The sequence below is a fragment of the Mobula birostris genome, chromosome 9 (genome assembly GCF_030028105.1).
Source record: "Mobula birostris isolate sMobBir1 chromosome 9, sMobBir1.hap1, whole genome shotgun sequence".
Lineage (NCBI taxonomy): Eukaryota > Metazoa > Chordata > Chondrichthyes > Myliobatiformes > Myliobatidae > Mobula > Mobula birostris.
In genome coordinates this window covers 43,252,658-43,277,680 of record NC_092378.1, presented here as the reverse complement: position 1 = coordinate 43,277,680, position 25,023 = coordinate 43,252,658, and the positions used below count along the sequence as shown (strand labels likewise).

The window sequence follows — 25,023 nt, the reverse complement described above, 5'->3', positions numbered from 1 at the left end:
GGACTTCACGGACTGGACCATGACAGGGAGTGGAACAAACAGTTCATCAGCACAGTAGGTGTAATCCTTCATGGTGTTACTGGCCCTTTTCTGGCATTGGGCAGTTTTGACTACCAATTGCAAAGCCTTCCAGCCCACCACAGTGCAGTTTCCATACCATGCAGTGATACAGCTTGTTAGGATGCCCTCTATTGTGCATCGTAGAATGACGTGAGTATAGATGTGCATAGGCCAGCTCTCATCGACCTTCTCAAAAAGCAGACACATTGGTGCGCTTTCCTGATTCTACAGAATGACTTCTGGAATCATGAGGGGTTGTGTGAGATGTGCACTCCCAGGATTTTGAAACTGTGAGCAGTTTCCACTGAGTAGATTGCTCAGAAAATTTGCTGCAAATAGAAATCCAAAAGGTTTGTAGCATAAATTTAGTAATTATAAATACAAATGAACTAGAAGATCATTTTTGTCCAGATATTGTTGGAGGAGGGGGAGGAGCTGGAGTTGTGAGTTTGGGGGGAAGGTGTAGAGTTGGGAGTGGGGTGGACGAAGAACAATAAACAGAAATAATCAGAGATTCTTCGTGATTGTACATCAACCAGCTCCATCACAGGCACAATTCTTCCCCCCCCCCACAGAGGGAATTGTCATGGCGCAGTACCTCAAGAAGTTGTGATAGGAATTCAATGTCCAGGGTCAGGCGCCTTTTTTGCCAAGCTCAGCTTGCTAAACACAGCAGCTAACACTTCTAAAGATCAAAGAGATGTTTTTGAATAAGTTAAGATTTCAAACAATATTCTTTTTTAGCATCTTTTGTGAACGGGAGCCAGTCTTCAGTTCTTGATGTGAATGGCCAGCAACAATCAGTCTGAAATTAAAAGGTCAGCTTTGCAAACAAACAGAACTGTCCATAGAGCATAGACTGTTAACCCATGGCAAGATAGCTGCTCAGGAGATGCAGAGTAAGACAATGTGGTTATGTTAAATGGGCTTGCATCAAACCATTGGCGAAGTTATTTAGTTAGTCAAGAAAGCTTACACCAGATTAATACTATCACTTGGCACATCAAAAGGTTGATCTATCAATAGTTGGAAGATTTGTGGACACGGCATAAATTGGGGATATCTGGAAACTCTGTCCCCAGAAGCTTTAAGGCCATCTATCTAAAAAGGTATCTGAAAAAATGTCACATCTGTCTGAAGTCATCAGAGGATCAGAAGTGGAGAAGGTTAGCAACTTTAAATTCCTGGGTGTACCATTTCAGAGGACTTGTCTTGGAACCTGTGCAATTGCAAAGAAAGCATTGTACTGCCTCTACTTCCGATGGCATCTAAAAGTTTGACAAAACTTCTATAGATGTGTAGTGGAGAGTGTATTGACTGGCTGCATCATGGCCTGGTATGGAAACACCAATGCCTTTGAATGGAAAATCCTATAAAAGATAGTAAATTTGGCCCAGTACATCACAAGTAAAGTCCTCTTAACCATTGAACACATCTACATGAAACACTGTTGTAGGAAAGCAGTATCCATTTTTAAAGATTCTCATCACCTAGATCATGCTCTCTTCTCACTGCTGCCATCAGATAGAAGGTACAAGAGCCTCAGGACTTGCACCAGCAGGTTCAAGAACAGTTTTGACCCCTCAGCCATCAGACTCTTGAGTAAAAGGGGATAATTACACTCACTTGCCCCATCATTGAAATGTTCCCACAACCAATGATCTCTCTTTAAGGACTCTTTATCTCATTATCTTATGCTCCTGTTATTTATTGCTATTTATTTATATTTGCATTTGGACAGTTTGTTGTCTTATGCACTCTGGTTGATCTTTCATTGAGCCTGTTATAGTTATTATTGTATAGATTTGTTGAGTATACCCACAAGAAAATGAATCTCAGGATTGTCTATGTTGACATATATGAACTAATAAAATTTTCTTTGAACTTTTAAGTCAAGTGGCAAAAAAAACCCAGTATAAATGTAAGAGAGCAGTCAGGCTTGTTAGGAATGGTCCAGAAACATCAAGAAGAATAACAGAAAGACAGGGTGAATGAGAATCCATTCTTCTGCCTTTTTTCTGTGATGGATAACTTATTTGTCTGCAACTCATTCGATTGTTTGTTAGATATAGGAATTGTACCTGTGCTTTGGAACTTCTTCGAGTTTTAGAAATCATTTACAATTTGGAAATCTTTTATAAGATAGAAATCATCTTTGAGTTTTAAATGTATTTTAAGAATTTTATCTAAATTTAAATATTTATCATTGAAAATAAATAAAACTGTGTTTACACTGCTTTGTTAGCGGCAGGTAGTTCCTCCTTGGTAGGGAGCGGGACCCACCACTGAAATAGTGGGTATTGGCGGCGAAACTCGCTCTGGATGATTAATAGGGAAGTGAACTAGGTAGCTACAGTAGAACCTCCCTTTAGTTATCTATATCGGATTGGGGTTAAGATCTTTGAGTTTAGAACTTCGCGGTCAGCAAACCCAATACCGCCACAAAGATGGCATCATCATTCAGAACCTTCACCATCTAGGAGATGTCTCTTCTCGTTTCTACCACCAGGGAGGAGATACCTGAAGACCCACGCTCAACAATTCAGAAACCGCTCCTCCTCCTCCGCCATCAGATTTCTGAATGGACCAAGAACACTGCCTTGATCCTTTTTGCACGTGTTTTTTTTTGTAACTTTATGTCTTTGCACTGTACTGCTGTCTCAAAACAAGATATTTCATGTCAAATGTCGGTAATAATACAACTGCAAAGTAAGGCAGAAGATGAACGTTAGTTGGAATCACTGAGGGTGAGAATTCACTGAGCTTAAAGGCTGAGTGAAGAGACGAACAAAAGCCATGCAGTCGTGAGTGTTGCACTGTCTTTGATACCATTTGGAAAGAGTTCCACGAAATAGTTGGAAGAAAAAGCAGCGGAGTGCTGCAGCGGGAGCTCCGGCACTCCACGCGGATGCCCCGGGACCCATCCCGGCGAGGCTCGGAGGCGGGGCTGCTGACAGGAAGTTGAGGCTTGGAGGCGGGGCCGAGTCGATAGCCGTGTCCCTCTCCCGCAGGAAGTGGTGACAGGACGGGCGGACAGGTAGAGCGGCGCCGCCTCGGCTGCTCGATACTCTTGCTTTGCTGCTCTCGCTCGTTCGCTGCACGGAAATGGCCGCGCTGCAGCTGGACTTCGGGCCGCTGAAGGAGCCGATCGGTTTCATCAAGCTCCTGGAGTGGGTGAGTAGGTTGCTTTCGCGGTAAAGATGGCCGGGACGCTGGCAGCATTATAGGGTGCGACGTACCGCAAACTGGGGCCTAGCGGTGAGGGGAGGCCGGGGTTGGAGCGTGGAGACTCGGGCTGGGCTGGGTGGGGTGCAAGTGCTCTGTGTTCGGCCCTGCTTTGTTATCAGCCGCATGGCCTGGTTCCAGTTCCAGCAAGATCCTCCTTTTTCCTAGGGAAGGGGAAGGAGGAACAGGCTGGCAGGATTCTAGGAATGTCAAAGCAATTCCCACTTTTATCAGTAAAACGGGACCTCTTACGCACTTTTTTTTGGTGAAGATAACCCTTGTTTCTTCGTGAAACAGACGTTTTGGTCATTCGTTTGGAAGTAGATTAGACAGGCCTCAAAGTATTGAATTAAACGTGGAAAATGCCCAGGGCGGGCTGATAGTGCAACGTTAAGAGGAAGGTTAATATTTTCAGTCCACTGATCTGTGTGATGAACGCGCTTTGTAGGGTCGTATATTCGCCCTCTAGCTCTCTCGCTTCCTATCCACAATTTTGCAGCCTTTTCAGTTTTTGCTTCACATTTTTGATACTTGTGCTTTTAACAGCAAATGTTGGTGTGCTTCCATCGGCTATGTCCTTTTATATTTTTCTTCTGCTGGCCAAGTCTGTGGCTACTTTGATGTAGTTGCATCACATCCTGGAAGCCCATTGAATTAGGGCTCAGTCCACTCAGCATATTTACTCTATTTAATCTGATGAATGCTGATGGTAGAATTATAAACCTAATAATAATAGAAATGGAACCCTACTTTTTTTTTTGAAAAGGAAGACTGTTTTACTGGTGACATTGTGGCGGCACACTCCTGCTTCAGATGAGAGTAGCTCCTGGGTTTATTTTCATCTCACCAGTTGCTGACATATTGTGCACACTTGGAGTAAAGATACTCTGGTGTTATTGAAAACTTGTGAAGGCAGGATGATTGTGCTGAAGTTGAGTGAAATTTGAAACAACCAGATGGTGAACTTGTATAACTGCTATTTTTGAAGGCTGCTTCCTGTTTGGTTATTTCATGCTTTTAAGACTTTCAGTTCGAAATCTCAATAAAACAAATTTTATTAGTGGCATATTCAAGATTTCTTAATATATTACTTCTGCGTTAAGATTTATTCAATTTCAGTATGTGATTGTACTACCCTTGACACTGTACTACCCCTGACACTGGTGGACTTCAGATCTTGAAGGTGTACTGGTGAAAAATATTGTGGCCAATCTTGTGGCACTCTGAAAATGTTTCTGCCTAGTACATTAATTAAGTTACTGCAAAATAAACTAAACGTTTTTTATCCCACCATTGTTCTTTGATTTCAAGCCCAAAGTTTCAGCAACATGAGCATACGGATTGAACAGCAGAAGAACATACTCTTCAGCCCATGATGTTGGTGCCAACACTGTCAATTTAAACTAACCCATTTGCCTGCACATGGTCAACATTTCTCTATCTTCTGTCTGTTTATGTGCCTTTCTGAATGTCTCTTACATGTTTCTATCATATGTTTCCACTACTTCCCCTGAAAGTGTATTTTAGACATTGCCACAATGTAAATCTATATTTAAAAACTAGGTTCACAAAACTTTCAGACTTTCTCCCTCTCACCTTAAAGCTATAGCTTACACTATTTGACATTTTCAACTTGGCCATCAACTCCATCTAAACTCCTCATAATTCTATATTCTACTTTCAGGTCACTCCTTCAGCCTCTGATGCTGCAGAGAAAACAATCCAAGTTTCTTATAACTAATACAGGCAATTTCTTGGTAAACTACTTTTGCACCTTCTGCACAGCTGCCATGTCCTTCCTGTAAAGTGGTGACAAAAACTGCACACAATACTCCAAAAGTGGCCCAATCAAAGTCATGTATGGCTGCAACATGATTTCCCAACTTTTAAAATTGCAAAATGCAACAGCTCCTTTGATTCCTCTTTATTAAAATTTCCTGACACTTGGGAAAATTGGATTTTTTTAAACAAGTAAGAAAACCTACAGTTTAATCTAACTAATTTCACCTCATGAAATAATCATTGACACTTTAAAAGTCTCTGTGGAAAAATGAAATTCACAGTATGTTTGGTAATGCTTTCCATCATTTAAAATTTGTTGCTTCATCTGTAAAGCATGCTGAAGTGTGCTGCACACTCTTTAGAGTGAGATCACTCAAGATATTGTGTCTTGGTCAGTCTCAAAAAGGGCTCCCTTTAATCCCACACCAAAAGGGGCTCATTTCTCATGATCCTACAGTTTTGATTTTTCTTCTAAGGAATAAATCTAACAGTCCTTAGATTACCATTACATTTTCTACCATCTTTTCAGAGGTGCAGTATTAACAGCCAGTTAGATATCTTTCTACTCAGTTTTCCTGCAAGGTTTCTTGCTGTTTGTCTTAGGACTACAACCACTGGCTTCCAACCTCTTCATAGCACCAGAGAAACCAGCTTCCCACTTAACCTCATAATTTTGAGTGTTTCATGTTGGTTAATCCATGTTACTTCAAATCAAAAATGATGGTAATTGTTTTCTGCTTTCCAAGACCATCAACTCTTCCTCTAAATCCTTCTTTCTCTGCCCTTCGTTGAGACATACCAAAAAACCTCCCCCTGAGTTTTTGCTCATTTGCCCTACTATTATTTCAAATCACTTTGAGTAAGCCATTCAGCTCCACCAGAATTTGCAGGCCAGTTTTTACCCCTGCACCTCACAGATGACTGGTCTTATGAATCTTTTTCATCTTCGTGCCCAGCAGCATGGTTTGAGTTGAAACTCAGCCTTCAGTGAGAAGGCACTGCTCTCAAAATCCATGACAGCTGATACAGTTGAAGGCAGGGATTCACTGGCTCTAAAAACTAAGTAAGTAATTTTCTGATAACTGTTCGTGCCATTCAGAACTTTAAGTATTGTTAACCATAGAAACTACAGCACAGAAACAGGCCTTTTGGCCCTTCTTGGCTATGCCGAACCATTTTCTGCCTAGTCCCACCGATGTGCAGACGGACCATATCCCTCCATACACCTCCCATTCATGTATCTGTCCAATTTATTCTTAAATGTTAAAAAAGAACCCGCATTTACCACCTTGTCTGGCGGCTCATTCCATACTCCCACCACTCTCTGTGTGAAGAAGCCCCCCCCCAATGTTCCCTTTAAACTTTTTCCCCCTCACCCTTAACCCATGTCCTCTGGTTTTTTTCTCCCCTTGCCTCAGTGGAAAAAGCCTGCTTGCATTCACTCTATCTATACCCATCATAATTTTATATACCTCTATCAAATCTCCCCTCATTCTTCTACGCTCCAGGGAATAAAGTCCTAACCTATTCAACCTTTCTCTGTAACTGAGTTTCTCAAGTCCCGGCAACATCCTTGTAAACCTTCTCTGCACTCTTTCAACCTTATTTATATCCTTCCTGTAATTTGGTGACCAAAACTGAACACAATACTCCAGATTCGGCCTCACCAATGCCTTATACAACCTCATCATAACATTCCAGCTCTTATACTCAATACTTTGATTAATAAAGGCCAATGTACCAAAAACTCTCTTTACGACCCTATCTACCTGTGACGCCATTTTTAGGGAATTTTGTATCTGTATTCCCAGATCCCTCTGTTCCACTGCACTCCTCAGTGCCTTACCATTAACACTGTATGTTCTACCTTGCTTTGTCCTTCCAACGTGCAATACCTCACACTTGTCTGTATTAAACTCCATCTGCCATTTTTCAGCCCATTTTTCCAGCTGGTCCAAGTCCCTCTGCAGGCTCTGAAAACCTTCCTCACTGTCTACTACACCTCCAATCTTTGTATCATCAGCAAATTTGCTGATCCAGTTTACCACATTATCATCCAGATCATTGATATAGATGACAAATAACAATGGACCCAGCACTGATCCCTGTGGCACACCACTAGTCACAGGCCTCCACTCGGAGAAGCAATTCTCTACTACCACTCTTTGGCTTCTTCCATTGAGCCGATGTCTAATCCAATTTGCCACCTCTCCATGTATACCTAGCGACTGAATTTTCCTAACTAACCTCCCATGTGGGACCTTGTCAAAGGCCTTACTGAAGTCCATGTAGACAATATCCACTGCCTCCCCTTCATCCACTTTCCTGGTAACCTCCTCGAAAAACTCCAATAGATTGGTCAAACATGACCTACCACGCACAAAGCCATATTGACTCTCCCTAATAAGTCCCTGTCTATCCAAATGTTTGTAGATTCTGTCTCTTAGTACTCCCTCCAATAACTTACCTACTACCGACGTTAAACTTACCGGCCTATAATTTCCCGGATTACTTTTCGATCCTTTTTTAAACAACGGAACAACATGAGCCACTCTCCAATCCTCCAGCACCTCACCTGTAGACAGCGACATTTTAAATATTTCAGCCAGTGTTTTCCTTAATTGTTTCTTAATTCCTTAAATGTTTCCCTTAATTCCATAGACTTCATGCCAGTTTCCTTAGTAAATACAGATGCAAAAAACCTATTTAAGATCTCCCCCATTTCCTTTGGCTCCGCACATAGCCAACCACACTGATCTTCAAGAGGACCAATTTTATCCCTTACAATCCTTTTGCTCTTAATATACCTGTAAAAGCTCTTTGGATTATCCTTCACTTTGACTGCCAAGGCAACCTCATGTCTTCTTTTAGCCCTCCTGATTACTTTCTTAAGTATTTTCTTGCACTTCTTGTACTCCTCAAGCACCTGATTTACTCCCTGTTTCCTATACATTTCATACAACTCCCTCTTCTTCTTTATCAGAGTTGCAATATCCCTTGAGAATCAAGGTTCCTTATTCCTATTCACTTTGCCTTTAATTCTGACAGGAACATACAAACTCTGCACTCTCAAAATTTCTCCTTTGAAGGCTTCCCACCTACCGATCACATCTTTGCCAGAGAACAACCTGTCTGAATCCACGCTTTTTAGATCCTTTCTTATTTCTTCAAATTTGGCCGCCTTCCAGTTCAGAACCTCAACCCTAGGACCAGATCTATCCTTGTCCATGATCAAATTGAAACTAATGGTGTTATGATCACTGGAACCAAAGTGCTCCCCTACACAGACTTCTGTCACTTGTCCTAACTCGTTTCCTAACGGGAGATCCAATATTGCATCCCCTCTAGTTGGTCCCTCTATATATTGATTTAGAAAACTTTCCTGAACACATTTTACAAACTCTAAACCATCTAGACCCCTAACAGTATGGGAGGCCCAGTCAATATATGGAAAATTAAAATCCCCTACCACCACAACTTTATATTTCCTGCAGTTGCCTGCTATCTCTCTGCAGATTTGCTCTTCCAATTCTCGTTGACTATTGGGTGGTCTGTAATACAATCCCACTAATGTGGCCATACCGTTCCTGTTTCTCAGCTCCACCCACAAGGACTTAGTAGACAAACCCTCTAACCTGTCCTGTAATATTTTCCCTAACAAGCAATGCTATGCTTGAAACACAAATTTAAATAGGGCAAAAATAAAACAAAAGCAAATGGATAAATGAAAGTATTAGTGACTTTGTATATATAAGCATAGAGACTTTCTGTACTGTCAGTTCACAAATCCATTACCTTATGTTCTGGATTGAAACCACCACATTTTCAGATCTGAATCAGGTCTAAGTTGGATTCAGTATTTAAGAAGTGTTTACCATCACCAAGCATCCCCTACTTCTCCTGCAGTAATGTTGGGGAATCCCAGGAAGATTTAGCTCCATGTGAAATTCAACAGTTCAGTCTGACAGGTTCATCATTAAAAATCGGTCATTACGTCAAGGACTACATGCACAGAAGTCCCAGACTCACCCTAGTATAAACAACAAGGTTGAAGGTTTTACTGGAACAATTAGCATTTACCAGTGAATTTCACTATGTATCTGGGATCTTTTGGGGTAGGGAAGATGTATTCAGTTAGGTCTGTTGCTGTCAAGACACAAGTTTAGAACATTATATAAAATGATGTTACTTCATACAGTTTTTTAGAAGAGCTTGCCACATGCAAGCGGTTGCCACATTTGAAATAACGGTGTTTAATTTTCTTTAAAGTACTTAGGGTTGTCCTGAAATAGTTTAGGGTGTATTACAAATGCAAGTTTTTCCTCAAAAGTGTGTTAAAACTTCCTCTATGATTAGTGACCTTTCTGGTGCAAGGCATGGTCATACTTGGTGGATGTTACTGCATACAACTTTTCTTCATTTGGATTCTGCCTGGTTTCTGCTTTTTCATGTGTTTTCATGCTTTTTCAGTTTCCATTCAAGGTCAGTGTATTTCAAATTTTGACAAACTGGACTTAGGATAGTTTTTTTTCACTGCTTCTATACCTGCATTTACTGGGCTGTTGAGGAAAGCTGTTTGGGAATATGGGGACCAGTTTTGTTTTCCATCAGTTGTGGTCACCATTGGGTGAACTGAAATTGAAATTTGATGAGTTCTGATAGCCAGTGTAACCAGTATAGGAATTGAAATTCATCCTGTGGTGTTAAGGTTGGTTTTAGGGTTTAGTTAATTTTGAAATATGTGACATTCAGCTGGGCATTTTAAATTGATGGAACTGTTTTACTTTAATTTTGCTTGAAAAGATAAGCTCAGTAATCAGTACCTTAAATCATTAACAATTCCACAACTTTTTTCCTGAAAATATGTCACTTGTCTAAAAATTGTTACTGCTTTTTAAACCCTATTTTGCTATTCCTGCCATTCCAGACAGCTTCATCCAGTTTAGTTAAATTCTTTCTCTTTATGTACTTTGTCTCAAATATGGTTACATGGGCAGCATTGTAGATGTCGACTGTAATCTTTAAATGGAGCAGATTCTTTCTAATTTACCTTGACACACGTAGTGGGGAAGTTAAATAAATCATTTTGTAATGAGCTGATGAACTTTATTCTCCATGTTTCTGCGTGGACCTGAGGCCAGAACAGATGGCAGGATGTATTTGTCCAATCTGTAACCGTTCACTTTCATGCTTCCTGCGTCAGCAGTGAGAGTGAACTGCAGATTCGTTTGTGGCTGTGAAAAAGCAATTGACTGTGTGGTCACTGTACCAGGAGGGAAGCTCATGAGGCACTCACCAACAAAGGAACCCTTCAATTATTATCATTAAGTGATAACTTCGCTGCTGTTGCTGCATCAGCCTGGAAGAAGTTAACCCTTTGAATTTCATCGTGTTTAAAATAGTGGCTGCAAATGGGAAGGAAAATACAACAGTGCATTTTATCATAGTGAGGTTTCTGGTTCTGCTTTGTTCCTCTGTGCGTAGGGACTATGAAGTACGACGGATAGCTGTGATTGGCAATCAGTGAAGATATTGGTAATTTTCAACTTTGCTAGCTGGGTTAATCTAAAAGTGATTGTACAGCTAGCAATTGATATCAGTTTCAATTGTTAAATTTACTGCTCCTTAATTCAAATTACAGGAGCGCCTGTAATTTGCTCCCACAGAATTTGTGTCAGATTCTTTTTCAGCTTCCATTTTCTTGACACGCAGATGACATAGTTTCACATTACAGAAAAGCGCAAAAGGGATGGTGTACTGAGAACACAACCCCCAGATAATGCGGGGCAGCTGTTGCGTTTGTAGTATAACTTTCTGCTGCTGGATATTTAAGTTTTCTGCAAATGTGATGAAATTATCTCAAGGCAGGTGTATTTGTACAGGTGTGTAATTTGATTCTCTTTAGCTGTGCTGGTCTGTTATACAATTGCATGAACAATGTACTTAGATAAAGGACATTAATGTGCATTGTAAATTGTGTTAAGTCTTCCTAGCAATCATCTGTATAATATTGTAATCTCCATTGGTACTGTTGTGGGATAATAAATTGAATTAATTCAAGCCCAGAGAATCATCTGGGGAAAGAATAAAGTTGAAGAATTGCATGGAGAGACATTGGTACACTCAGACCCCACATAACAGGCATGCTGCGTAGTGCTGATTCGTTACAAAGCAGTGATTCAATTCTTCATTGAAATTTTTAAAAATAGCAAAAAAAAATCATTCCAGACATCACTTAAAACTGCTCAAGTGGCCGCCATTTGAGTCAGCCAATGAATTGAAACATTTAGTCAGCCAATGCAAGTGCTTTACATACACTCTGAGCCACTCACAGCCAATCATGTATTAGTTCACACTCTGCCTCCTCCTCCTGTGTAAAAGTTTCTGCTCACTCACCAACATAGTCCATTTCTTTCACCTGTAATGTCTGCAAAACTGCCTGCAACGTCCAGTGAGGGTAGTACATCTAAGACGTCTAGGAAAAGCATTAGCATGGATGTGAAACTGCAAGTGATACAGGTTTCCCCTGCCATCCGAAGGTAGAGCATTCCTATGAAACGGTTCGTAAGCCGGAATGTCGTAAAGTGAAGAAGCAATTGCCATTTACTTATATGAGAAAAATTTGTGAGCGTTGCAGACCCACAAAATAACCTACCAAATCGTGCCAAATAACACACAAAACCTAAAATAACAGTAGCATATAGTAAAAGCAGGAATAATATGATAAATACACAGCCTATATAAAGTAGAAATACTTTTCTGCAATCGTTGTCGCACTGTCCACCATAGCGAAAATCTCACGCAACCGCTCTCGGCAGAAACACTCTCTCTAGTAACTTTTAAGTTATGTAGCTGCCAAATCATACCAAATAACACATAAAAATACACAGCCTATATAAAGTAGAAATAATGCATGTACAGTGTAGTATCACCTACTGGAATTGGGACAACAGCGCCGAGCACACTGATGGTGTGTTAGGCTGAGTCGTCGGAGGTTGGGGTGGTGCAGTGGTCCCCAACCTCCAGGCCGCGGACCGACACCAATCCGTCAAGCATGCAGGGTGCAGCAGTGGCCGGGACGCACCTGGCACATCTTTAAGAAAAAAGCCGAAATAAACAAGCTAACTAATTAGGTGCCGCTTGGCACGTAAATGTTGGCCCAGATCAGAGGCGACGCAGTCGGGCGGCACCTAATTAATTAGCATGTTTATTTTGGTTTTTTTCTTAAAGATGTGCCGGGTGCGTCCCGGCCACCGCTGCACCACTACATCGTTCGCAGCAAAGTATCGCTCCGCGGCCCGGAGGTTGGGGTGGTGGGACACTGGGGTGTCATCTCATCATCATCTATTTCCACCAGGGCAGGCAGGTTATCTTCTCCTATGTCTGCCTGCCTCGATGTCGAAGGTCGAGGTTCGTTGTCTGCTGTGGCTAATATGGAAGGCTTGAAAAACGACAATATGCTTGACTGCTTAGCCTCGCGCATTTTTCTGTCATACAGTTCTTTGTAAGCACTTGAACCATCCTGCAAATATGCCCTAAACCAACGTACCCTTTCAGAATTAAAGTCGTACTTTTCTGCAATCATTGCAGCGAAAATCTCACACAGTTGCTTCACGTTCAGTTCCTGGATGACTTCACTTTCGGTCCGTTTGCTACTGCATTGGGTTTCGATTGTTATCCTTTCCTCTTCCAATTGCATCAGCTCTTCATCTATCAGTTCTTGGTCATGGGATGCCAAAACCTCTTCAACATCATCTTCGTCAACTTCCACAAGCCAAACTCACTTTGTCCTTACTTCGTTCATGATGATTGAAACGCTTAATTATGTCTAGTTTTACGCTAAGTGTAACACCCTTGCGAGCTCTTTTAGGCTTTTCTGATACCTTAGAACTCATCTTGCTTACGGATGCTCAAAATAAATGGACGTAAAGCACAGATGCTCACAGGCACGTGTTTAAGCAATGCCAGCTAGAGTGCAATTCCGAGGGAGGAGCTTGGCTGCTCGGGGTGTGCACTGCCTTTTTTCGTAACAGTGAAGACACTTTCTGTTAGCGAAAACAGGTAACTAATGTAGGTCTTCGTAACAGCGAGGTGTCTTAAAGCAAACGTTCGAAAAGCGGGGGACACCTGTACAGTGTTTGGAACGCTGGTGAGTGTCAGGTTGATGTTAGCACCTCTTTGAAATTGGCTATATTGATCAGAATGACCCTGACTGGGAGCGAAGCAATAGGGCAAAGAGAGATGTTTTCGACATGATTTCCTGCTGCTGAGAACAGCTTCATGAGAGGAAATTTGAGAAAAGGCAGTCAAATCTCAAAGCCTACTTGAAAAAGCCCGAAGTTAAAGGAGGACCCACAGCCTGGTTCCTCCTCTAAGATGTAACCACCACTCGCTTCCCTCTGCTGCTCCTGCGATGTGTTGCTGCTGCACTGATGGTTAGGCCTATTTGTGTGTTTGTTACTCCATGAATTACTGTGTTTACAAAAAATAACATGTATCTCAGGTTTAATTATTTTTATCAGGCATACATGTCCATTTAAGTAATGTTATAATGACCCCACATTGTGCTGGTTTGCATAGCGCTCCACCTCCAAGGAATGCATCCTCAGTGTTAAGTGGGGTCTAGCTGTATTGGCCATTGACATCACAGCTCTTGAAGTCTGTACTCCTGTTGGGTATGTTGTATCTTAATCTAATCTACAGTCATGGTCAGTTTATTAGGTACAGGAATGGAACCCAGTGTAGTCTTCTGGTGCTGTAGCCCATCCACTTCAAGGTTGGCTATGTTGTGCATTCATAGATGTTCTTCTGCACACCACTGTTGTAATATCACACACAAAATGCTGGAGGAACTCAGTAGGCCAGGCCTATTTGCTAATTTTGATTCTGAGATTGTCGGACTTGTGGAAACTGGGTGATTGGCTATATGGAGTTAGGTTATTGCCTGTATTTTCTTGGTATGGACAATATGGTTTCATCCAGCTGTATTTGCTCAATAAATTGTATTTGGTGTAATGGTGCAATACTGGGTGTAGTTATGGGCAATAAGGAAAAGCTTCTAATTGTGGATATTTTTAAAAATTGGCTTCTTTCCTTTTAGGGTTTAAACTGTCTATTGCAGGCAAATCAAATGACATCTGTTCTTGATGCTATCCTTTTGCTTCAACCTCTTCAGAAATTTTAGAAATTGTTAAATGAATTCACCAGAGCTAGTATGGTGTTCTGTCAGTGCTGAGTTGTGAAATTTGTTTACACAAGCAAAGTATCATCTGATGTTTTCTTGCATGTTCCCATATTCCAGTGCTATGGAGCTACGTGTGTGGTTCGATGAAACATAGATCTTAAGACATGTTGCAATATTGAAAGTGAGAATAACTTAAGAGATGTTGAAAGTGTGAGGGACTCAGAGATTCAAGTATTTTTACAATGAACGGTAGATGAATGCCTGCATTTGAATAGGGCTAAGTACCAGTGGCTTTGATGTTAGTGGAAAAATGGCCAATTTTAAAGCATAATGCTGATCACTGCTTTATATTGAACCAGACTGGTAGACCTCCAAATAAAACATGGCTAAAGTGACCCTAGTCGCACAGTTTGGAAGTGTTGTTAATTGCATTTCACCAAGCTGAAAAGGCAATTTATTCATAATCAATTGCGATGAATACTTCCTAATGGCAAATGTTTGGAAAATTCCATTTCAAAACAATATCCATCCAGTGATGCTCCAATGGTCTGGAATTATGAAATAGTCTTAATGAACTCTTAATTACTGTAAGAGGAAGTTGTGCTAGAGTTGCAAAGCTGTATTCTAAAGTGAAAACATTTAGAAATTCAGCAGGAAAATGTTACAGCCATAATCACATTGCGATGTAATCACATGACATAGTTTTGGGATTAAATTTAGTGGCTTCCTGAAGTTTATGTGAAGTCGATATTCCTTGTTCAAGCCACCGTGATTGAGCTCTCTATCCTGTTAATTAATCCCTCATGAGCCATACAGTCACCTTTAGAAAGAAATAAAATCCCTATTCATAAGGGGAAAATTGATTGCTTGAAGAGAGGGAAGAAGCAATTAAAATCAGTCCTGGCGATTACATGAACCAAGTGTCACTTTGAAAAGAAAAGTTTACATGATGTAATCTGGTCCTTGTAAATAGCATTGACCACAGCAGTCAGTAATACATTTTGAAGACAGTGCAGTTGTAGCCAGGTTTTGGCTCTACTTTTGTTTCTGTGTATTATAGGAGAATATTTTAACTTTCCAGTGATATGACAGATCTCTGAGTGGCTCCAACAATTACCTCTCTTATACTTGTAGTGAGCAAGGACATTTTGTCTGCCCAGGAATGGAGAGAATAGGACCAGGTATTATCACTGTCCACATGGTGATAATACTAACTTGCCTTTCCAGTTGAATGAAGATTTGTACAAAAGAACTGATGGGAATAAAATTATGCTGAACACAGCATAAAAATGCTGGTAGGTGCTGATTGAAATTCTCAATTAAGGACTTAGAGGTCAAATGAATTATACTAAGTATACAAGAGTTGGCACAGAACCCTTGCGAGCATTATTAGAACTACTTTCAACAAACAATTTTTTCCCCTAAATCTTTCGTTATTTGCCCTTCACAGTTGTTCATAAGAATGTAAGGGAAGGAGCTAGGTGAAGGTGCCATTCATTGATTTGTTATCTCATTGCTGCTCTCCTGTAATAATCCCAAATCCCTTGATTCCATTATTATCTAAAAATCTGTTGATCTGTTTTGACAAATCTAAGAAACTGGCCGCCTTTGTTCTCTTTTTGGAGAATTTCAAGACCTGCTTTGTTCTGGGTAAAGATACTCCTTAGTTCTGAAGGGCTGAACTCTTGTTGTGAGGTTTGGTTCTAGACATCTCATCCAGAGAAAATGTCTCAAGCTTCATGTTCCAGTGTGTTTCTCCTAAACTCTGAAGAGTAAAGTTATGTAATGCTTAGTCTTTCCTCATAAGGATAAGCCGCGTGTACCAGGAATAAGGCTGTTGGATTTTTTTTTAGTCACAGAGCACTACAGCACAGAAAGAGACCCTACAGTGCATCTAGTTCATGCCAAATTGTTTTTCTGCCTGTTGCCTCAACCCGCACCTGCGACATGGGCTAACATACCCCTCCTATCCATGTTCTTATCCAAGCATCTGTTAAATGTTGCAATTAAACCCACATGTACCATTTCTGCTAGCACCCTAGTTAACACAAGCACCACTTTCTGAGTGAAGAAGTTTCTCTCTAGTTCCACTGAAATATTTCATCTTTCACCCTTAACCAATGACTTCTAATTCTAGTCTTCCCCAACCCCATCTACGCTCCACATAATTTTGTACACCTCTATCAAGTCTCCCCTCATTCTCCCATACTCCAGGGAATGAAAGTCCTAATCTATTCAGCCTTTCCCTATCGTTCAGGTCCTCAAGGCTCGGCAACATCCTTGTAAGTTTTCTTTGTACTACAGGTTTGCCCCGCCATCCGAAGGTAGAGCGTTCCTATGAAAGGGTTCGTAAGCCGGAATGTCGTAAAGCAAAGAAGCAATTACTATTCATTTATATGGGGAAAAATTTGTGATGCAGACCCAAAAATAACCTACCAAATCATGCCAAATAACACATAAAACCTAAAATAACACTAACATATAGTAAAAGCAGGAATGATATGATAAATACACAGCCTATATAAAGTAGAAATACTTCTCTACAATCATTGCCGCACTGTTCTCCGTAGCGAAAATCTCACGCAAGCGCTCTCGGCAAAAACACTCTCCAGTAACCTTTAAGCTATGAAGCTGCCAAATCATACCAAATAACACATAAAAATACACAGCCTATATAAAGTAGAAATAATGTATGTACAGTGTAGTATCACTTACGGGAATCATGAAGACATCGAGAACACTGATGGTGTGTTAGGCTGAGTCGTCAGAGCCGAAATAAACAAGCTAATTAATTAGGTGCCGCCCAGCACGTAAATATCGGCCCAGGTCAGAGCCGATTGCGTCGCCTCTGATCTGAGCCGACATTAACGTGCTGGGCGACACCTAATTAATTAGCCTGTTTATTTTGGCTTTTTTCTTAAAGATGTGCTGGGTGCGTCCCGGCTACCACTGCACTCTCTGCGACCTGGCTACCACTGCAGCAATGTATCGGTCCACGGCCTGGGGGTTGGGGTGGTGGGACACTGGGGTGTCATCTCATCGTCGTCTGTTTCTATCAGAGAGGCAGGTCATTATCTTCTATGTCTGCCTGCCTCGATGACGAAGGTCGAGATTCGTCGTCTGCTGTGACTGATTGGAAGACTTGAAAAACGACAGTATGCTTGACTGCTTAGCCTCGCGCATTTTTCTATCATACAGTTCTTTGTGAGCACTCAAACCATCTTGCAAATATGCTCTAAAGCGACGTACCCTTTCAAAATTAAAGTCGTACTGGATCATTGCAGTGAAAATCTCACGCAGTTGCTTCACGTTCAGTTCCTGGATGACTTCACTTTCGGTCCGTTCACTACTGCATTCAGTTTCGATTGTTATCCTTTCCTTTTCCAATTGCATCGGCTCTTCATTTATCAGTTCTTGGTCGTTAGATGCCGAAACCTCTTCAACATCATCTTCGTCAACTTCCACAAGCCAAACTCAGGTTGTCCTTATTTCGTTCACCACGATCAAAACGCGTAATTATGTCTAGCTTTATGCTAAGTTTAATACCCTTACGAGCTCTTTTAGGCTCTTCCGATACCTTAGAACTCATCTTGCAAACGGCTGCTCACAGGCACGTGTTTAAGCAATGCCGGCTAGAATGCAGTTCTGGGGGAAGAGCGGCTGCTCGGGGTGTGCGCTGCGTTTTTTCATAACAGTGAAAACACCTTCTGTTAGCGAAAACAGGTAACTAATGTAGTTCTTTTGTAACAGTGAGGATTCTTAAAGCGAACGTTCGAAAAGTCGGGGACACCTGTATATCAATCTTGTTGAATTCTTTCCTGCAGATTAGTGACCAGAACTGAACACAATACTACAAATTTGACCCCACTAAGTTTCTTCTCCCTTTATTAATATATACTCTTTAGGTCGTTAGACTCCAGATCTGTATGCAATATTCTAGACGCCCTTTCACCATGGCCCTGTCTAAGTGCAGTGTGACATCTTCCCTCTTGTATATACAACTTGCAATACAGGACAACGGTTTGCCATCCAAGTTACTACCTTTACCTATCTTCAATTATGTGAAGAAAAAAAGAATGACAGGAGTGAAGGTAGGATCGATTAGAGATAAAGGTGGGAAGATGTGCCTGGAGGCTGTGGAAGTGGGCGAAGTCCTCAATGAATACTTCTCTTCGGTATTCACCAATGAGAGGGAACTTGATGATGGTGAGGACAATATGAGTGAAGTTGATGTTCTGGAGCTTGTTGATATTAAGGGAGAGGAGGTGTTGGAGTTGTTAAAATACATTAGGACGTATAAGTCCCCGGGGCCTGACGGAATATTCCCCAGGCTGCTCCACGAGGCGAGGGAAGAGATTGCTGAGCCTCTGGCTAGGATCTTTATGTCCTCGTCCACGGGAATGGTACCGAAGGATTGGAGGGAGGCAAATGTTGTCCCCTTGTTCAAAAAAGGTAGTAGGGATAGTCCGGGTAATTATAGACCAGTGAGCCTTACGCCTGTGATGGGAAAGCTGTTGGAAAAGATTCTTAGGGATAGGATCTATGAGCATTTAGAGAATCATGGTCTGATCAGGGACAGTCAGCATGGCTTTGTGAAGGGCAGATTGTGTCTAACAAGCCTGATAGAGTACTTTGAGGAGGTAACCAGGCATATAGATGAGGGTAGTGCAGTGGATGTGATCTATATGGATTTTAGTAAGGCATTTGACAAGGGTTCCACACGGTAGGCTTATTCAGAAAGTCAGAAGGCATGGGATCCAGGGAAGTTTGGCCAGGTGGATTCAGAATTGACTTGCCTGCAGAAGGCAGAGGGTCGTGGTGGAGGGAGTACATTCAGATTGGAGAATTGTGACTAGTGGTGTCCCACAAGGATCTGTTCTGGGACCTCTACTTTTTGTGATTTTTATTAACGACCTGGATGTGGGGGTAGAAGGGTGGGTTGGCAAGTTTCCAGACTACACAAAGGTTGGTGGTGTTGTAGATAGTGTAGAGGATTGTCGAAGATTGCAGGGACATTGATAGGATGCAGAAGTGGGCTGAGAAGTGGCAGATGGAGTTCAACCTGGAGAAGTGTGAGGTAGTACGCTTTGGAAGGACAAACTCGAAGGCAGAGTACAAAGTAAATGGCAGGATACTTGGTAGTGTGGAGGAGCAGAGGGATCTGGGGGTACATATCCACAGATCCCTGAAAGTTGCCTCACAGGTGGATAGGGTAGTTAAGAAAGCTTATGGGGTGTTAGCTTTCATAAGTCGAGGGATGGAGTTTAAGAGTCGCGATGTAATGATGCAGCTCTATAAAACTCTGGTTAGGCCACACTTGGAGTACTGTGTCCAGTTCTGGTCGCCTCACTATAGAAAGGATGTGGAAGCATTGGAAAGGGTACAGAGGAGATTTACCAGGATGCTGCCTGGTTTAGAGAGTATGCATTATGATCAGAGATTAAGGGAGCTAGGGTTTTACTCTTTGGAGAGAAGGAGGATGAGAGGAGACATGATAGAGGTGTACAAGATAATAAGAGGAATAGATAGAGTGGATAGCCAGTAGAGGAAGGTTTTTTACTCAGAGTGGTTGGTGCGTGGAATGCATTGCCTGAGTCATTGGTGGAGGCAGATACACTAGTGAAGTTTAAGAGACTACTAGACAGGTATATGGAGGAATTTAAGGTGGGGGCTTATATGGGAGGCAGGGTTTGAGGGTCGGCACAACATTGTGGGCCGAAGGGCCTGTACTGTGCTGTACTTTTCTATGTTCTATATGTTAACCTGCTGTGATTTCTGTTCAAGGATGCCTGTGACCTACTGAAAAACACTTCATTCTCTCACCATTTAAAAAGAAAATAGACCATCTTTCTGTTTTTTTTCTATATTATATTTGGTTTTCCCATCCTAGTTTATTCATTTAGCTGATCTGTATCTGCTTGAAGGCTGACTACATCCTCACAACCCATTCTGTCATCCATATTTTTATCATCAGCAAACAGTTATACTACATTGGTTCCCTCATCCAGATCATTGATATAGGTTTTGAATTGTTGAGACCTCACATTGGTTCCAGCAACATCCTACTGGTCACAACTTTCCGATCTGAAAATGGACCATTTATTCTTAATCTGTTTTGTTGTCCAGCCATGAACCTATGCTACATATTGCCATCAATCCCAAGTGCTTTAATTTATTTACTAACCGCCTGTGTGACATCTTACTGAGAATACTTTCTCAATGCAGCATATGCATTGGTTAATCCTTATGTATTCCACTAGATACATTCTCAGAAAACAAATGCGTTTGTTAAATATGATGTTTACTTTTATAAACCCACAGTGCCTTTGTCGAATGCTTTCTAAATGGCTTGTTAGCACTTAGTAGATTTAGAATCAGATTTATTATCACTGAGGTATTTAGTGAAAGTTGTTGTTTTGTGGCAGCAGCACACTGCAAAATAAAAAAAAAATTGAGCTAAATGAAAAAAACAAATAATGCAAAGGAGGAATAGTGAGGTAGTGTTCATGGACCATGATTGTTGAGGGGAACAAGCCATTTCTAAGACGTTAACTTAAACTGTTCTACAGCTCCCTATTTTCTCGTTTTTTAAAATTGTGGGCTTACATTTACCAATGTTTAATCTGTGAATTTGTGGAATTCTGGATGTTGAGTGACTGCACTATTTTCTACATTTCATGGGATGCCATTCCTTTAATTTGCCAAATATCTTTTTTTAAGCTAATCCCCTAGCACCTTTCTTGCTCTAAATCTGCTGCTTTCTACTATTTCAAGGGTATTTTCTATATCTTCCATGAAGGGCAAACTGTTCCTTTAAATTCTCTACTATTCATTATTGTACATCTCTCTATTTGTAAATGACAAACATGAACCTTGTAAACCTTAGTTTTTTTTCGATATATAAAAAAAAGCAATCATCTGTTTGTTTCTTGCTCAAATTACTATTGTATTTTACTTTCCCATTATTGTTGCCCTTGAATTTTTTACGTAAAGGATTAATGTTATTTGGAATGAGCTGCTAGTGGAAGTATTAGAGACAGGTACAATTAAAGGCAGGTATTTAGTAAAGGTGTAAGAACATCATGCAGTCAAATAGAACTTGCATTGATCAACAGGCATGGGTTGGAGGGATATCGACAATGTTCAGGTCGATATGTAATTTGAATAGTCTTTATGGATGGCGCAGATGACGTAAGCTGAATGCCCTCTTCCTGGGCAGTACTGTTCTATGTTATGGATAGGCATTATAATTGGTATGGACAAGGTGGACTAAAAAGGCTTTTCTGTGCTACAATCTGCTCTCTTCATTGGAGTGTAGCTCAATAAAAGAATCCTTTTCTGGTTGGCTGCCAGTGGCTAGTGGTGTTCCGTAGGGGTTGGTGTTGGGACCACTTCTTTTTATGCTGTATTTCAATGATTTTAGATGATGGAATAGATGGCCTTGTTGCCAAGTTTGCAGATGATACGAAGATTGGTGGAGGGGCAGGTAGTGTTGAGGAACAGACTGCAGAAGGATTAGATAGATTAAGAAAATGGGCAAGAAAGTGCCAAATGAAATACAATTTTGGAAAATGCATGCATGTTCATGCACTTTGGTAGTAGAATAAATGTGCAGATTATTTCCAAACAGGGAGAAAATCCAAAAATCTGACATGCAAAGAGACTTGGGAGTCCTTGTGCAAAAACCCTGATGGTTAACTTGCAGGTTGAGTCGGTGGTGAGGAAGGCAAATGCCATGTTAGCATTCATTTCAAGAGGTCTGGAATATAAGAGCAAGGATGTGATGCTGAGGCTTTATAAGGCACTGGTGAGGCCTCACCTTGAGTATTGTGAACAGTTTTTGGGCCCCTCATCTTAGAAAAGGCATTGGAGAGGGCCCAGAGGAGGTTCACGAGGATGATTCCAGGAATGAAAGGGTTATCATATGAGGAATGTTTGATGGCTCTGGGTCTGTACTCGCTGGAATTCAGAAGGATGAGGAGGGATCTCATTGAAACCTTTCGAATGTTGAAAGACCTAGACAGAGTAAATGTGGAAAGGATGTTTCCCATGGTGGGAGAGTCTAGGACAAGAGGGCTCAGCCTCAGTATAGAGGGGCACCCTTTCAAAACAGAAAGATGGAGAAATTTCTTTAGCCAAAGGGAGGTGAATTTGTGGAATTTGTTGCCACATGCAGCTGTGGAGGCCAGGTCGTTGGGTGTATTTAAAGCAGAGATTGGTAGGTTCCTGATTGGACATGGCATCAAAGGTTATGGGAAGAAGGTCGGTAACTGGGGTTGAGGAGGAGATAGAAAGAAGGATCAGCCATGATTGAATGGCGGAGCGGACTCAGTGGGCCAGATGGCCTAACTCTGCTGCTCTGTCTTATGGTCTTGTGGTCTAATTCAGGCCAGAGTTTGATTCAACAGAACTGAGTTGAAGAAAAGCCAAGCATTTCAAAAAGCCTGAATTGGTTAAATAGCTGACTCCACTTGAGTAAAATAATCTTGTGTTCATTAGTTTAAGAAAGGCTTAAATTTTGATGGATCCTTTCATGTTTTTGCATCATCCCAAAGCTCAAAGTCTTAAAGTACTATTGCAATGAGGACAATTTGTAAAACAAGCCCGTGTACTGTAATTTGATACAGATCAGAAGTTTGGAGGTGTTGATTATTAGCAAAGACAAATTCATTGCTCCACTACAGGATCAGGCAGGGCCTTTGGTGTGCATGTCTCCATAAAGTGACCTCACTCAGTTTTCCTCACTTGCTGAAATGACTGTTACCCACTCAACCACAGCTGCTTCTGGCATGATAATTGATTGCAGCAAAACCAAGTTCATTTCTGCTTTTTACTAGATTGCATGCAATTAGTGGCTGAATATCATTTATTTTTGGGATAGTTGAAATGTTTGGTAAATAGACCCATTAAATCATTTGCAAACAAGGGATTGGGATCTTGCCATACTTATTCAATGTGCTAAACTGAAAACTTACACACATCTATCATGATTTTACAGGGCTTTTTGAGAGATCAACTGTAGATTTGTTGATCCTGGGATATCAGCAATGTAGAATATAAAATGATATGAATATCAGTTTCCCCTTTTGGTAAACTTTTTTCCCCTCCCCCTCTCCTTTTTCTATTTCCCACTGTGGCCTCTTACCTCTTCTCACCTGCCTATTACCTTCCTCTGGGTCCCTTCCCCTCCCTCCCCTGTCCCAATCTTTTTATTCTGGCATCTTCCCCCTTCCTTTCCAATCCTGAAGAAGGGTCTCGGCCCAAAACGTCAATCGTTTATTCATTTCCATAGATGCTGCCTGATCTGTTGAGTTCCTCCAGCATTTTGTGCATGTTGCTTTGGACTTCCAGCATCTGCAGAGTTTCTTCTGTTTAAAATATATGACCAAATTTCTGCAGAATGAATAGCACTGTAGAACCAGTCCTGCTTTCTTTCGAACAGGCATGAGTTGTGATGTTAGGAATGAGCATCTGCTACCAGTTCTCACAACTTTTCCTTTCATGTGATCTTTGTGCTTTCAGATATTTGCAGTTTTTGGATTCGCAACATGTGGTGGGTTCACTGGCCATACTGCATTGAAAGTGAAATGCAAAAATGGCAGTGGTCCTGTGGAATATAAAGCAAACTTCCAATATCCATTCAGGTTAGTGTGTATTGTGTTTTGTTTGAAATGTTATTACCAGTGTCAAGTCAAATTGTATGACCTTCATTTTGTCGTGTAGCTTTTGACTTTGTGCAGAACAAATAATATTCTCTCCAAGCTGAATTAGTCATGTAGTTTTGAATGTTAATTAGCAAAGTTTTCGGTAACTTTGTAACCAAGTATCTGTCTGTCCATTTTGCAGCCATGAAAATTAATAAAATTTCTTAAATATTTTAAGTTTGTAGAATTTTTTTGCCCTTTTGCAGCAATGAATATTAATATCTTCAATTGTTTCTCAGTCAGTGATAAAGTTGCCTTGCATAGTCATTAACAGGGACTAAATAGTCATGTTGTTCCTATGGCTGCAGCACATTGCAAAACAGGTAAACTGTCCAGGCAATTGTGATTCCTTCCATACTTACTACCCTAGAAGTTGGAAAGTGACTTAACAGGTGAACATTATGGAAACTAATGCTTTGTACAAAAGAATAAGTAGTTAGTATTTTTTTATAATTTCCATGTTATGTTATTATTGACTTATTTTTCAGGCTGAATACTGTTATTCTGCTACCCCAGAAGACATGCAATAGTACTGTAGCAACCCATCTGGTAGGAGATTTTTCATCCTCTGCTGAATTTTTTGTTGCCATCGCTGTCTTAGCCTTCCTCTATTGCATGGCTGCTCTTCTTATCTACATCGGTTACCTCCATGTGTATCGTGAAGGCAAACGTGGTCCAATAATTGTGAGTATCTCAGCATATTTCTACAAAGGTTATCAAGAACTTTATGCATAGTTGTCATATGGTTATTTTAATAAATTGTATTTCATCTTCACAGGCATTAAAATTGTAGGGTAGTGATAAAAGCGGGCCAGGCAGCATCTCTAGGAAGAGGTGCAGTCGACGTTTCAGGCCGAGACCCTTCGTCAGGAGTCCTGATGAAGGGTCTCGGCCTGAAACGTCGACTGCTCCTCTTCCTAGAGATGCTGCCTGGCCTGCTGCATTCACCAGCGACTTTTATGTGTGTTGCTTGAATTTCCAGCATCTGCAGAATTCCTGTTGTTTAGGGTAGTGATAAATAAGTTTATGTAGAGGAAGGAAAAGGATTGATAAGAAAGACATTAAGCA

At 41.0% G+C, this 25,023-nt stretch overlaps 1 protein-coding gene across 1 annotated transcript in view; it reads left to right on the top strand.

The window, feature by feature from the left end:
- Nucleotides 1-3,050: 3,050 nt before the first annotated feature.
- The window catches only part of LOC140202715 (synaptophysin-like protein 1), a 40,123-nt gene continuing 18,150 nt past the window's right edge, over nt 3,051-25,023 (top strand). The window contains exons 1-3 of the mRNA XM_072267926.1: nt 3,051-3,234; nt 23,774-23,895; nt 24,444-24,639. Coding sequence (XP_072124027.1) covers nt 3,166-3,234; nt 23,774-23,895; nt 24,444-24,639 — 387 coding nt within the window. The 5' untranslated portion in view covers nt 3,051-3,165. The remainder of the gene's footprint in view (nt 3,235-23,773; nt 23,896-24,443; nt 24,640-25,023) is intronic.